Raw genomic sequence first — 14,551 nt, 5'->3', positions numbered from 1 at the left:
CCGCAACAGGGTGAGCTCCCATTGTTCGGTCCCAGCTCCTGCCCACCTAGCAGTTTGAAAGCACGTCAAAGTGCAAGTAGATAAATAGGTACCACTCCAGCGGGAAGGTAAACGGCATTTCCGTGCGCTGCTCTGGTTCGCCAGAAGCGGCTTAGTCATGCTGGCCACATGACCCAGCTCCCTCGGCCTACAGAGTGAGATGAGCTCCGCAACCCCCAGAGTCGTCCGCTACTGGACCTGATGGTCAGGGTTACCTTTACCTTTACCTTTAAAGCAGGGATGGAGTAACACTGAGGGGACGGGGTTGTTTTTTTGTTAAGCCAGTTTCAGCAAGTACAAATAGCAGAGATGAGCACAACACAAAAAGCTACTACAACAAAGCCTTTCCAAACTCTGGAAACGAGCTCTGGATTCAAACCTTTTTTGAAACTGCCACTTCCCCCTGTGTGGCAGATACTACAGGGAAGAGGGTTGAAATGTTGGAGGGCTGAACTATACTGCATTACAGAGGGTTGGACTAGATGAGTCATGGAGGCTTAGCTATACAATTCTATGATTCTGTACATGCCACATAGCTTGCCGCTTGCCCTTTGCCCCTTACACAGCCCTACTGCACTCAGGTGCCATTGAGGGTGCTGTGATTTGTCCGTGTTGAAATAAGATTCAAAAGTCAGTCTGTCGCTGTTCATCCACCTCAAGCATCTGATTGTTCACTTCAGTCAGCAAAAATGCCTTGAGTCGGCGCTGCCTGACTTAAAGACACAGGAACCCGGCCAAAAAACCTCTCTCAACACCAGTAGCAGGATTGGGGAGATGAGAGGTCTGGGATTGTGGGAGAGGGTTAGGATTTGAGGTTTTGCAATGGGGCTTAGATAATTCAACAGACCTTCCAAGTCTCCCTATTTCCCAGGGATAGTCATGGATTTATAAAAGCTGTCCTGGTTTCTGATTTTATCCCAGTGTATCTGAAGAAGTGTGCATGCACACGAAAGCTCATACTAAGAACAAACTTAGTTGGTCTCTAAGGTGCTACTGGAAGGAATTTTTTTATTTTTTATTTTGTTTTGACTATGGCAGACCAACACGACTACCTACCTGTAACCACTCTTCCTTAGGCTGTCTCTATTTTCATCGGAGAAATGTTGCCAGGTATGGAGTCATGCGACCTCTGAGTCAAGGAGATAAGTAACAATATAATCTTTAGAAGATGTCTGAAGGCAGCCCTGTATTTTTTTAATGTTTATTGTTTTATTCAGTGCTGTTTTTCTAGAAAAAGAAGTGCTGGAACTCACCATGAACATCTCCTTTGTTCTCTTATAATGGCAATGGGGCCCACCTGAAAGGTGGCAGAACTAAGTTCCGGTGAGTTCTGGCCTGTGCTCATTTTCCTACTCATATTGAAATACTGCATCTCAATGAGGCCAAACTTAGATTCACAAAATGTTTAGGGGTATGCGTCCCGTCCCGTCCCGTCCCCCCAAAAACCACTGGTTCCAGCTGAAAAAAGCCCTGATTTCATTGTGTTTTTCTATATGTTGGAAGCTCCCCAGAGTGGCTGGGGCAAGCCAGTCAGAGGGACAGGATATAAATAATAAAATTATTATTATGGAAAAGGACATCCCTGTTTTCATCAGAGAAATGTTGGAGGGTATGTATTCAAAGAACTGAGATTTATATGCTGCATCCCCACTTCAGACTTAGAGAGACTCTCAGGAACCCAAAGAGGAGGAAATGCAAAGAAGCGCCACCCTTTCCCCTTGATATGGAACATTATATAGCACAGTGATTTGAGATCGAAGTTCAGCTTTTCCTGGCATTTGCTGGAAAAGAACCATCCGGAAGATACTTCAGAGAAGGACTGCCGAAACAGAAGCAAGTGGAGCATGTCGTTTTGCCCTCCTTACTGGTACTGCGGCTGCTGCAACTAACTGTGCTAAAAGGTGATGGATTGGTGAGTGGGAATCAATCCCTCAAGTTTTCCCCAACTTTCAGGGGTGTAAAAAGGAGACGGGTTTAAAGAGTGACAGCTCTAGACTGTCACTATTTTGCGGGGCAGAGGGATTCAATGACATAACCAGCAAAATCAGGTTGTGCATAACAAACCCACTTCCTAGCAAAATTAGATATTTTTGTGATGAGAGTGAGGAGAAATACACTAGGAAGTGGGGGAGAATATCTGCTCAGCACAGTGACAGCGAATCTCCCTGCTGAAAAATTAGGATGAATGCTCCATAAACAGGTTGCCTGTAAGGGGAAATTGTTTGTGGCAAGGGCTTAAAAAGAGGCATCCCTTCTCAAATGTATATCATGGAATGTTAATGGACTGAATAGTATATCTAAAAAAATTAAATAGAACTTTTTAAAGGGGTATTATATGCCTCCAAGAAACCCATATAAAATAGGAAACACAGAAGAATTCTAATTATTAAAAGACTGGGTTCAGAATTTATTTCAGCAAGTTCACTGTTCAAAGACGAAATTAACTATTATAGGAATGTATGCCCCCAAATAGTTAGAAATCAGAATTTTATAAGAATTTAGAAGAAAAAATCTGGGATCATAATAATGAAAATATAATTCTCATATGAGACTTTAATGGTATGACCTCTGTAGACTTGGACAGAACAGAAAGACACAGGGTTATGAATGGTGGGAAGTTACCTCTTACCTTCTTCCAATTTGTAGAGAATCTTGATCTTTATAACATATGGCGAATTAAACACCCAAAGGGGAAAGATATTACACACTTCTCAGAATCCCAAAAATCGGGAGGTAGAATAGATAATATTTGGGTTTCCAAGAAAATAGCATCAAGAACAAGTAAAGCAGAAATTTTGCCCAAAGTAATGTCAGACCATAACCCGACAATGCTGGAAATATCACAGAAGAAGGAGTATATGAAAAGGTGGAGACTAAATGAGAGTAACCTGAATGATGAAGATATAGTTTAAAAAGTCAAAGATACATTAGAGGTTTTTTTTTTCAAATTAATAACAAACAAGGGACAGACATTAATATAATTTGGGATGCCAGTAAGACATATATGAGGGGATTCCCCATCCAACAATCTGCTATGAAAAAGAAAAACAGAGATTGAAACTTCAACCTAATGCTTAAAGAAATAAGACAGAATGGAAAAGAATTGGCAAAAAAAATCCCAAGAACGAGGAGGCCAAAGTGAGGATTAGGATATTACAAATGCAAGTGGAGAATTTACTAAACAAAGAAGTCGTAAATAAAATGAAATGGCTCAAACAAAAAAACTTTTGAGTCAGCAAACCGTTTGAAAACTGAGGTTCCACTGTATCCTTTCTAAAGCTACCTTAGCAACTAAGATTTATTTATTGTCATTGTCCGTATATACACAGTATACACAACAACGAAAATCAAACACCCAAAGACCGGATTTACCATACACATTTGCACATATCTCCAACACTCTCATCCTTATTAAAACATAATCTATTAAAACATAACATAATCCAGAGTATAACATAACCTATTAAAAGCATAGCATAACCTAAGATCCTGTCTCATTCCCTACTACTCACTGCTTACTATTTCTTACTACTGACACTGAGATCATTATTAAGTGCAATCAAAGCTCTTGGATAGAAACTATTCAGAAGGCGTGTGGTTCGAGTTTTCATTATCCTGTATCTTCTGCCCGAAGGCAACAGTTCAAAAAGCTTGTGAGCAGGATGGGTGGGATCTCTCAGGATGTTGTGTGACTTCTTCAAACAGCGAGACGTGAAGATCTCGTCCAGGGTTGGTAGTTGGAGCCCAATAACATTCTGGGCAATTTTTATTATTCTCTGTAAAGCCTTTTTATCCGTTACAGAGCTGCTCCCATACCACGATAGTATACTATAGGTTAAGACACTCTCAATGGTACTGTGATAATAGGACAGGAGTAGGTGCTGAGATAGATTCAATCCCCTGAGCATTCTCAGGAAATACAACCTCCCCTGCACCTTCCTCACAGCCTTCCTCACTGGGTGATGTGCTTCTGTGTGTGAAATTGGGAAATGGAAAAGTCAGTTTTATTCTGTCAACCTAGTATCTTTTTTCTCCCTCTGGTAGATTAAAAGAGACAAAGAAGGGGGGTGCCCCTCTGTTTTTGAGGTTATTTGTTTGTTCATTTCTCCTCCCACCTTCCTTGGAGCTGGAGACTGCATGAACAATGTTTACTGGTGGTCTCCCTCCAAAACTGCTTAGCCTCTCCAAAGTTCCTACAGGGAAGTGCTTTGGTCAGGAAGCAAAGGTTCTGAGATTGGAGAAGGTGGCACACCCAGCTCCCTCTGCCAAGCCAAGGAGCAGGTACAGTATGTGCATGCAGAAATGAAGAGAAGAAGCAGTTTTGGAGAGATGCAAAAGCAACAAGAGGGAGAGCTGGGAAGGCACCTTGGTGGTGCCAATATCTCCCTAAAGGGAGGTGGAAGATCTGCTGCAAGGGGGAAGTGTATATATCTGTAAATCAGCTAAATATTACAAAACAACAACAACAATGATATATCATTATTGTTATTTTATTGTTTTATTGTTGTTGGCATCCATCTGTCCCCCACCAGAGGTATCACTCCTGCCCTAATACCCCATCCACCCCAATAACTACTTTTCACTGTTATTAATTGGTAATTGGTTATTTTTATTGATTTATTTTAAAACACTTACGTACTACTTTTTATCTAATTCTTCCAAACCTATAATATCACCCAAGCACTGCCAGACAGTTTGGCAACCATAGCCCAAGGCATGCAGACAGGAGGTCTCAGGAGATCAGCAGCGATTTGGGGTGCTGGTGCTGCTAGGATGCAGAGGATTGAGGGACTTGGGGGTTGTGTGCTGCATCTCCAGATTCAATGAAGGGAGCATTATCCTTTCACGCTTGATGCTGTATTTGATCCTAGAAGACATTCAGACCGAAATAAAACGTCTGTTATCCAGAACCGACTGGTGCTCAACCACTCAGAGGACACTTCCGAAGAGGGACAGCCATGGCAACTGTGTCTTTCATGCTGGCTGTGGGGCTTCTGCAGCTGACCATTCTACAAGGTGATTTATAGGGTTCGGGGAAGGCAAAAATCCCCTCCATGCAGCCTTCATTTCAGGGATAGGAAGGAAATCTTGAGTTATAAACATATTTTAATTTAAAAGCTTGCCACTACATTTCTTCCTTGTAGCTCAATGCAGCTTCTGTAGGTGATCTCACATTAACTACATCTTAACCTAGCAGTTCCTGCCAACCTAGCAATTCGAAAGCACGTCAAAGTGCAAGTAGTAAAATAGGTACCACTCTGGCGGGAAGGTAAATGGCGTTTCCGTGCTCTGCTCTGGTTCTCCAGAAGTGGCTTTGTCATGCTGGCCATATGACCTGGAAGCTGTACACCGGCTCCCTCGGCCAATAAAGCGAGATGAGCACCGCAACCCCAGAGTCGTCCGCGGCTGGACCTAACGGTCAGGGGTTCCTTTACCTATACCTCAGCAAGGTTGATGCATCTTACACCTTAAAGCCATGCAATGCAAAGGTGGGAAGCTATCCAAACAGCATTTCTCCTTCACCCAAAATCGCAGGCAATTGCTGTTGCTTTGACGAGGAAAGGAAACCACATGCTCAGGATAACACAGAATACTTATTTCTAAGAGCAAAGGATTTTGAGAGTCAAGTCTACCTGGCTTCATCATGTGTCCCTCATTCTAAACTGAAAGAGTGGAGGGGCAAACTTGCCCTCTACTACACTTAGAGGGAAGAATTATGCTAGGTGCTTTCTCTTGTACCCCTGCTGCTGCTACATAGAAGCATCTAAAATCTCTGAGAGCCTTTGTTCTGTTGTAGTCCTAGGGAACGCACCCCTGTTCACATTGCTTGCCAGTATGGAATACCCACCACATCTGAACCGCCCACATCCCCCCACAATTCCTTCAAGCCCCACCCCATAGTCACCTGCTCCTTGGAGCCAAGGCACTTTCAGGGGGCATTTTTAAGGGGGTGGGGCCCCTCAATGTTTAGAGGGTGTTCAGCTCTGTTCCCTGGCTCCTCACAACACTGTGTGTGTGACGTCAGGATGCTACGTCAGGTCCCCACAAACCTCTTTAGAAGTCCGTTCCTCTGCCCCAGCCCATTTCCTTACAAGATATATATCTTGTGCAGACACATTCACATGAAAACATGGATCTCAAAAAAAAAAAAAGTTTATTGGGAGCTTCTTGCTTTGGTTATGGATTGCATTGCATTGACCAGGTCCCTTCCCCTTGTTCCTACATACAATCCTATGCTATACCTTTCTTCTACAATATTTCTTACCTGAAGTACCTGCTTTTTCATTTTCCTCAGGTGCTGCCAACTCAACAGCAGGTAAGAGCAATTCAATATATTGGAAGCATCTCAATTCAATTCAACACCTTTATTGGCATATATATGACAATAAAATCATAAAAGAAAAAGGCCATCCATATTCATTATATTTATATTACATACAGTAAAAAGAGGATCCTCCTCAGCCTATTATGTAGATGGAACAGCCCCTGATTTAACTTCAAAGATCCTGATCAGAAATTGTACCAAAGTTCTAGTGAGTGTTGGGGAGTCATCTCTCAAAAGGAACTGCACCTTGAGTTGTTTGTTAGGTGGGGCCTCAAGCCATAGAGAGGATGTTATAAAATCAGCACACGGGGATGTTAAAAAGAGGACAGTCCAGAATTATGTGGTCTGGAGAGAGAGCAATTCAATATATTGGAAGCATTTCTGTGCAGGAGTTTCACCTGCGAGGAGATCAAAACCAAACAAGGACTGCTAAAATCAGAGGTCATGTTATCCAATCTCCTCACAGCAGATAAGATACTTATTAATGTGCCACATTAATATGAAGACAGTAGATCCAAATCAAGTTGGTTCCAGAACATTACAAGAATAGAACAAGAGGTTTCTCCCATTCCAGGTGTTCTTGCATGGTTTTCAGAAGCTATGTCTTCTAGATGACCAACTTCCTTAAGACATTAAGCCAAGCCACAAACAAGGATGGGGAAGCTAGGCTCAAGGCTCTCCCCATTCTCCATGTACTCTCCAAAGGCCACATCTCTCTCCAGCCAGGCTCCATGCTGTCCTTGAGTGGTTCTGTCTGCTTGGAAAGCATCCTTGAACTGTATTGGTGCCTCTTCCTTGCCAGAAGAGATGTGGGGGGATGTAGAAACCGCTGGACTTTTGTGTGGCTGAAATGTACCTTTCTCCACAAAGATAACAGTCTCATCCATTCCTTTGCCCACTTTGCCTGCAACTCTACCCACGTAGCTAAAGAAATGGAGGCCCACCCATCAAGCCTCTCACACAAAGAATCTTAATCCCTCACCCATAGAAACTTGAAACCCCAAGATTTTAGGAGGTTCTGCTTCCAGCTCTGGTGACAGTAGAGTTAGTGGGGAAAGTTCTGGACTGAGAGCCAGGAGTCCAGAACTCAGGGAGTCCATTGCCACATCTATGACTAGAGCTGGGTGGGGAATTTGATTCAGTTCACATTTAAAGATGAACCTACCTGATTAGCATTTTCTGAAACAATACATGAACTTAAACACAGCTCTCCTTCCAAATTCTCCCTTCTCCAGAATTCACAGTGCAGTTCTCCAGTCAGGTAATATGCAGGAAAGTGTGAATAAATACATATGTTAGCAATTACATACAAAGATGTATTATAGTAGGGGAAATAGTTTTGCAAAAATATTAACATTAGGGGAAATTGTACAAAAATGCTGGTGAATTTTCATTAAGGCCTTTGGGGGGGTGCAAAGTTGTGTGGAACTGAACTTAGAAGACTGGAAGAAACTGAAATTGATAAATTTGCCCATCTCTGTCTGTGACTAACTATGGGCACTTCTAATGCTAAAATGGAAAATTAAAAATACAACTGGGTTTCCCGAAATAATTCAGAAATTCAAGATTTAGCAATCAGAAACACACACACACACAGGCTGTAGCCCTATGATTAGGGGAAAGAGATTTTTAAATGTTCCATGTTCTCAATATTTGCATTTAGCTTTTATTAGTATATTCTAGAGAATATTGGTTTATCAGATAAAACAACTTTTTGCTATTCACTTCTTCAGTAATTTTTTCAAGGTCTCTGACCACTTACATGGCAATTAAGGCCAAAGTACAGGTGGTGTTAATTGGGACCCCAGTGTGGCAGGGAAGGGCACTCAGCTAAGCCTTTCCCTCAACTTTGGTTCTGCAGGGTAACCTCTCCCCCATGCAGAGGAGGGCCTAATCCTGATCATGGCTGTGGTGAGGCTAAATGGTTAAAGTTCCCAAATGCACACATCAAGGTCCAAATCCAGATCCGGGAGCCCACATTGGAAATCTGTGAACAAAAGATACTTCACTCAATGGCAAACCACATAATTAACACCACATGTAGCTGGGTCCTTGGTCTCATTGAAGAAAATGAGACTTACGTGTGATAAACATGCACAGCATTGGGTCACATGTTCTGAGGAGAAATTATTGGGCAATAAATGTTGTGTAAAGAAACAGTAAGTCAGTTTTACTTACCAGATTAAATGTTCACTAAATCCAGCAAAATCGATAACTGGAAATCTTGTTTTGAAGATTGCCAACACTGACTGGCAAACCAATTCAAATTCAGAAATTTTGATTCCTCATCTCCTCGTCATGTTCTGCTCGAACAGCTCCAAGATGGCTGTGCTGCAAACCATAATAGCAAGTCCTCTCATTTCCTCCTCATCCTTCACAGGGTGTGGGCAACCAATAACCTCTCCACGAATTGTTGGTGGCCAACCAGCCTCAAATGGGTCGTGGCCCTGGCAGGTCAGCATTTTACGGGACTTTTATCCTATTTGTGGAGGCTCCCTCATAGCCGAGCAGTGGGTGCTCTCAGCAGCTCACTGCTTCTTCAACAGGTGAGTATCTGATAGGTAATGCTGTGAAGCCATTATCAAGCGTCACCCAAAAGACGGCTCAAGGCCAGGCTAATATCCTCTGCCCTCCCTGTCAGCTACCTGGTGTCTCAGGTGTACGATGCATTTAAAGCAGAACCATGTCACTTTAAACAGTCATGGTCATGGCTTCCCCCCAAAAAATTCTAGGGACCATAGTATGTTACAGGTGCTCAGAGTTGTTAAGAGACTCCTGTTCCCCACACAGAGCTACAGTTCTCAGAATGGTTTCAAAAACCATCCCTCTTCCCAGGGAATTGAGCTCTTTTAATTGTAGTTCTCTGAGGGATACAGGGTTAGGGTGAGCAGCAGGAACTCAAAGGTCAGCATTGCCAGATCTATCTATCTATCTATCTGTTTGTTTGTTTATTTGTTTGTTTGTTTGTTTGTTTCTCCCCTTCTATTCACAGAATCGGGCCCACGTTCAATTACAATGTCCTCTTAGGTGCCTATCAGCTCTCACATCTCTCAGATAATGCAGTGATATCTGACCTGCAGCAGATTATCCTCCACCCTGACTACAATGGCCTGGATACCTCCAGTGGAGATATTGCTTTAATTAAGCTGAAGTCCCCTGTAAAGTTCACCAACTACATCCTCCCCATCTGCCTGCCAGAGTCCTCTACACAGTTCCCTTTGAATGAATACTGCTGGGTGACCGGATGGGGAGATATTCAATTTGAAGGTGAGGGGTGTTGTTCAAAAGGTTCATTCAGACTCTGAGACTCATCCTGATTCACCTGCATAAGGCTTAAATAGTGGTTAATATTACGGGTGCCTCCAGACTGGTGCTTCTTTGAGGGTGCGTTCTGCAACGTGTTTTTGCTCCATAATAGTGTATTAGTGGTAGATTTATACAGGGCAATCCACACATGATTCCATTTTTCTGCAATGCTTCTCAAATGTCCTAGCATTCTTACTATCTGGTAGGGCACTTCTGCACTATAGTGCAACAGAAGTAGGACCAAAAAAAAAAAGTCACAGTACATTTTTTATATCAGAAGTTAAAGGATTTCAGCAGGAAGTTACAGAACATGCACCAATGAGAAATGAAGCAGTATGTCCACCCCAAAACTTTTGCAGATGCGGGCAGTATTGAAAGCGGAATGCACAAACAAATGATATCCAGAAGGCCCCAACTCTAGTCCTTCTTGAGGCAGCTCCAAGGGGTTAGGTATAAGCAATTTTTGTGCATGCGCAGAACACCTAGAACTGAACCCCTGTGAAAGATGTGATCATACTGCACTTGGAATCCCCAAACCTAACATTCTGGTATGTGCTTGAATCCCTCCCACAAAATGCTGACTCTCTGGAGGCAAATTCAGTGCCAGGATTGTCATGCCGTCATCTTCCACAGTGCTTTACAGTATGAATTGGTGGGAACAGCTCGCTATACCAGGGAAAGAAGGAGGCATGGAATAGGACAGATGGGAGAGAAATTTGAATCCATTTTCATTTAAAGACAAACCTGCATAAATTGCACTTGCTCCAAACTATACTCAAACGAAAATATTGTCACCCTCTGAATTTTGCTATGCAGTTCTGCAGTCAAGTAATCTGTACAAAAATGCTGGGGGTAAAGTATGTATAAAAATGCATGAGTTAATGAAAATGCATGCATATATTAGGAGAAATTTGCACTGGGGTGCGAATGGATTTTCATAGGGATTTCTACCATAAGCAGAGTGAAGGTGGCAAGTGCTGAGAGATGTGAAATAGCCATGTTATTTGACTTTCATTCCAAAGCTAGCCTGCAGCTCTTAGGTGTAGTAGTGGCACCCCAGCTGGCCTACCCACAAGGCAGGCTTCAGCAGCCACCTCAGGCGGCAGAACACTGAGAGGTAGCACCCCTGCAAGTGTCCCACAGACTCCACCACTGGCAGAGAAGCAGTGGCAGTGACAGCCTTCAATGAGATCTGATGAGATCTCACCCAAATCTGCCATCGCTGCTGTTACCCAGGTAACAGAGGATTTGTGGGGGTGGGTGGCAGCACCAATGGCACGTTCCGGTTTTTCCGCATGAGCCAAATTGGGACATGCCACCCCTGAGTGGAATATGATATCCCACTGCGCATGCTAAAGAAAGCACCATATCGTGCTCTGAGGTGTGGTGAGTGCACCCCCTCCATGCACTCACTGCTAAAATTGTGTGTGTCTGAATGTACTTGAATGATTCCGGCTCTGGCTTGCAAGAGCGCTTTCCATTTCTCTCTCTCTCTCTTTCTTCCAGTGCCTTTGCCAGAACCACGAACCCTCCAGGAAGTCAAGGTGCCACTCATAATTCGAGAAGTCTGCAATATTCTCTTTAACAGTCGCCCAGTGCCAGGCCTGGGCAGGGATCCTGTCAAGCAGGATATGATCTGTGCTGGTTACCCAGAAGGTGGGAAAGATTCCTGCCAGGTAGGTTGCTCCATGACCTGTTCTTCATACAGCCATTGCAGGTGGCAGACAAAGGCATTTTAAAATCCCTGTATGTTATTATGTATGAACTTATATTGTGTGAACATGGTACTTAGCCATTGCTTACAAATTTGGCTCCAGCTAGGGAGATGGGAGAATCTGAAAAAATTGTCAAGTACCATTTTTCAAAGAGTTGTTGCTTTTGTTTCATCTTAAATATTGTGATGCTGCTTCTTTGGGCAATACCCCAAATATTGCAGGTGCCAGAGGCTGGCAGAATCACTAGAACTATCTTGTCCATTCATGCCTGATGTGATAAAGAATTATTGTCATTCCTCAGGGTTGTTTATTCAATTTTACAATTAACATTTACATTCAAACCAAAATCATAATCATCAGATTCCCTGAATCCTTGGACTTCCCTCCATGGGTTCCATTGTTAATCTTTTTCAACTGCATCGTATAATGTTCTCTATTTTTCCTTAAAATCTCATTCTTACCATAATTCTTGTTACGTTACAAGTGTTGTTAAAATCCTCCCATTGTTTTTAATTGTTTACAGTTTTCTCCCAGGTAACTTATAAATCCCCCCGCCCATGCTTTATTGAATTTGTTTTCTTCTTGGTTTCTGATCTTCCCTGTCATTTTTTTTAAAATAATGTTTATTAAAAATTTTAACATAAAAAAAATAGCTACAATAACAACAAACATAAAAACACAACAAATACAACAATTTACTACTTTCTTAAAAATAATGATACTTCCTCACATCTTGGTGGGACTTCCTCCTGTCTCCTCCTCCTGCGTCCCTTATGAATACCTTTTTTGTAACTTCCAAAATCTTCTAATTCTATTCTGTTTTCTAACAACAAAAAATCCATTAATATCTCCTACCTGTTAACTTATATTATATCCTTGTCTAATTAATTAAATTTATATCTTATCTTAATCCTTATCATCTTTTAGCTAAATCATCTATCTTCAACTCTACAACCTATCTTGTCCTCACATTATATCTAACTTTCAATCTTACAATGATCTTTTAAATACAATTTAAAAATTTTCCACTCTTTCTCCACGGCATCGTCCCTCTGGTCACGGAGTCTCCGGGTCATTTCTGTAAGCTCCATATAGTCCATCATTTTCATCTGCCATTCTTCTATCGTTGGTAATTCTTCTGTCTTCCAGTTCTTAGCTATCAAAACTCTAGCTGCTGTTGTGGCATACAAAAACCAGTTTCTATCACTTTTAGTAATGTCCTGGCCTAGGATGCCCAGTAAAAAGGCTTCTGGTTTCTTCTTAAATGTGTTTTTCAACACTTTTTTAATTTCATTGTATATCTTTTCCCAGAAGTCTTTCACCTTAGGGCATGTCCACCACATATGGAAGAAGTTTCCTTCTGTTTGTTTACATTTCCAGCATTTATTACTCTGACCATGATATATTTTGGCTAGTTTCACAGGGGTTAAATACCACCTGTACATCATCTTCATAATATTCTCTCTTAATAAACTGCATGCTGAAAATATTATATTTGTATTCCATAGCTTTTCCCAATCTTTCAACATGATGTTGTGCCCCACATCCTTTGCCCATTCAATCATTGTTGATTTTACCATCTCATCTTTAGTATGCCACTCCAGCAACAAATTGTACATTCTGGAAAGATTTTTGTTGTTTGGTTCTATTAGTTATTCTCCAACTTGGATTTTTCTATCTGAAAACCAATTTTTCTATCTGACTTGAATGTCTCGTTTATCTGGTAGTACTGTAACCAGTCTGTAACATGCTCCTTCAAATGTTCATATGGTTTTAACTTGAATTTCTCTCCTTCTTGTATCAAAATGTCTTTATATTTTGGCCATTGTCTGTCCATATTTGCTCTTTTATGGGCTTTAGCTTCTAACGATGACAACCATCTGGGCGTTTTCCTTTCTAACAAATCTTTACATTTCAGCCAAACTTTAAACAGAGATTTCCTAATTATATGCGTTTTAAATCCACTGTGAGCTTTAATCTTATCATACCACAAATATGCATGCCAACCAAACACATTATCATGACCTTCCAAATCTAATACATCAGCATTATCTAAGGTAAACCATTCTTTCAACCAACAAAAGGCGGTGAAGTCCAGCAATGGTCAGAGTTTCCCCCGCCCCTGATTATCACACTGATTCCAGATGCTTCACCGGATCAGGATTTAGAATCTGATGTCAGAGTGTTCACCGTAGATCCTCTGCTATCTCCCATCTCTTTCTCCACAGGGCGACTCTGGAGGACCTTTGGTTTGCCAGCTCGAAGGAGTTTGGACCCAGGCTGGGGTTGTAAGTTGGGGAGTTGGCTGTGCTGAAAGCCGCCACCTCGGCGTCTACACTTTAGTGCCTTCCTATACCAACTGGATCCAAGACAAGATGAGTGGTAGAAATGGGAGTGGCGGCAAAAGAGACCAACTACACAATGCCTGTGTTGTGACATTCACTTTGGTGTCTCTTCTGCTAGCCCTTCTGTGAAAAACCAATATATTGGCTTTCCGTCCTACCTATACTTGCCTGGAATATTTAGGCTGCTGGAGGACTCTGTTTAAATCACCACATGCAGTAGATCCAGGGAAACCAGCCCTACTTCTCTGATTAATACAGGCATTAGCCTTGCCACGTTTCAATTCCTTTGTAACCATTTGATCATAGCTTAAGCATTTATTATTAAATTTTGATCCCACCTTCCATCCATGGAGATGAAGATGACATACATGGCTCTCCTTCTCCCCATTTTTATCTTCACAACAACCCTGTGAGGTAGGTTCAGCTGTATGACAAGATCAAGGTCACCCACAGGCTGACTGGAAATTTGAACCCTGGTCTCCTAAGTCCTAGTCCAACACTCTAACCATGACACCTCACTGTTACACCCAAAGAACCCGGGATTGTCACTTGGAGAAGAAGCTGAGAGTTTTCCATCAATGGACATCAGTTGGAAGCTATGATATTTCAGACTTTTACAGTGATGCTGGAAGTGATGCCTGTCATTCCATTCTTAAAAGAAAATTAACGTTTTTAATTGACATTTTTAAATGACGTGGAAACAAGTGGTAGATAAATTCAGCACCTGGGACAAGACATAATAAGTTATGAACTTTAAATTGAATTTCTTCAGTCACTTGATCTTTTATTTGTGATGTTTCAGTGTTTTAAAATTATCAATA

General features: G+C 41.9%; 1 protein-coding gene across 1 annotated transcript; it reads left to right on the top strand.

Annotated features, from left to right (window-relative positions):
• Positions 1 to 4,976: 4,976 nt before the first annotated feature.
• Positions 4,977 to 14,115, top strand: LOC117057552 (serine protease 27-like). The gene is made up of 7 exons (XM_033168402.1): positions 4,977 to 5,055; positions 6,335 to 6,355; positions 8,745 to 8,910; positions 9,357 to 9,631; positions 10,487 to 10,527; positions 11,140 to 11,346; positions 13,614 to 14,115. The coding sequence occupies exons 1-7, from the start codon at positions 4,998 to 5,000 to the stop codon at positions 13,857 to 13,859; spliced, it is 1,014 nt and encodes a 337-aa protein (XP_033024293.1). The 5' UTR covers positions 4,977 to 4,997; the 3' UTR covers positions 13,860 to 14,115.
• Positions 14,116 to 14,551: the final 436 nt, after the last annotated feature.

Source organism: Lacerta agilis, chromosome 14 (genome assembly GCF_009819535.1).
Source record: "Lacerta agilis isolate rLacAgi1 chromosome 14, rLacAgi1.pri, whole genome shotgun sequence".
NCBI classification, from domain to species: Eukaryota; Metazoa; Chordata; class Lepidosauria; order Squamata; family Lacertidae; genus Lacerta; species Lacerta agilis.
The sequence above is the reverse complement of the archived record's forward strand: the minus strand, read 5'-3'. Positions and strand labels throughout refer to the sequence as shown.

Coding starts and splice junctions, on each gene's coding strand:
- LOC117057552 (XM_033168402.1), top strand. CDS start 4,998: ATGGCAACTGTGTCTTTCATGCTGGCTGTGGGGCTTCTGCAGCTGACC. Junction 9,632..10,486: donor GGGAGATATTCAATTTGAAG/GTGAGGGGTGTT, acceptor TTTGCTATGCAG/TTCTGCAGTCAAGTAATCTG. Junction 10,528..11,139: donor ACAAAAATGCTGGGGGTAAA/GTATGTATAAAA, acceptor CTGGCTTGCAAG/AGCGCTTTCCATTTCTCTCT.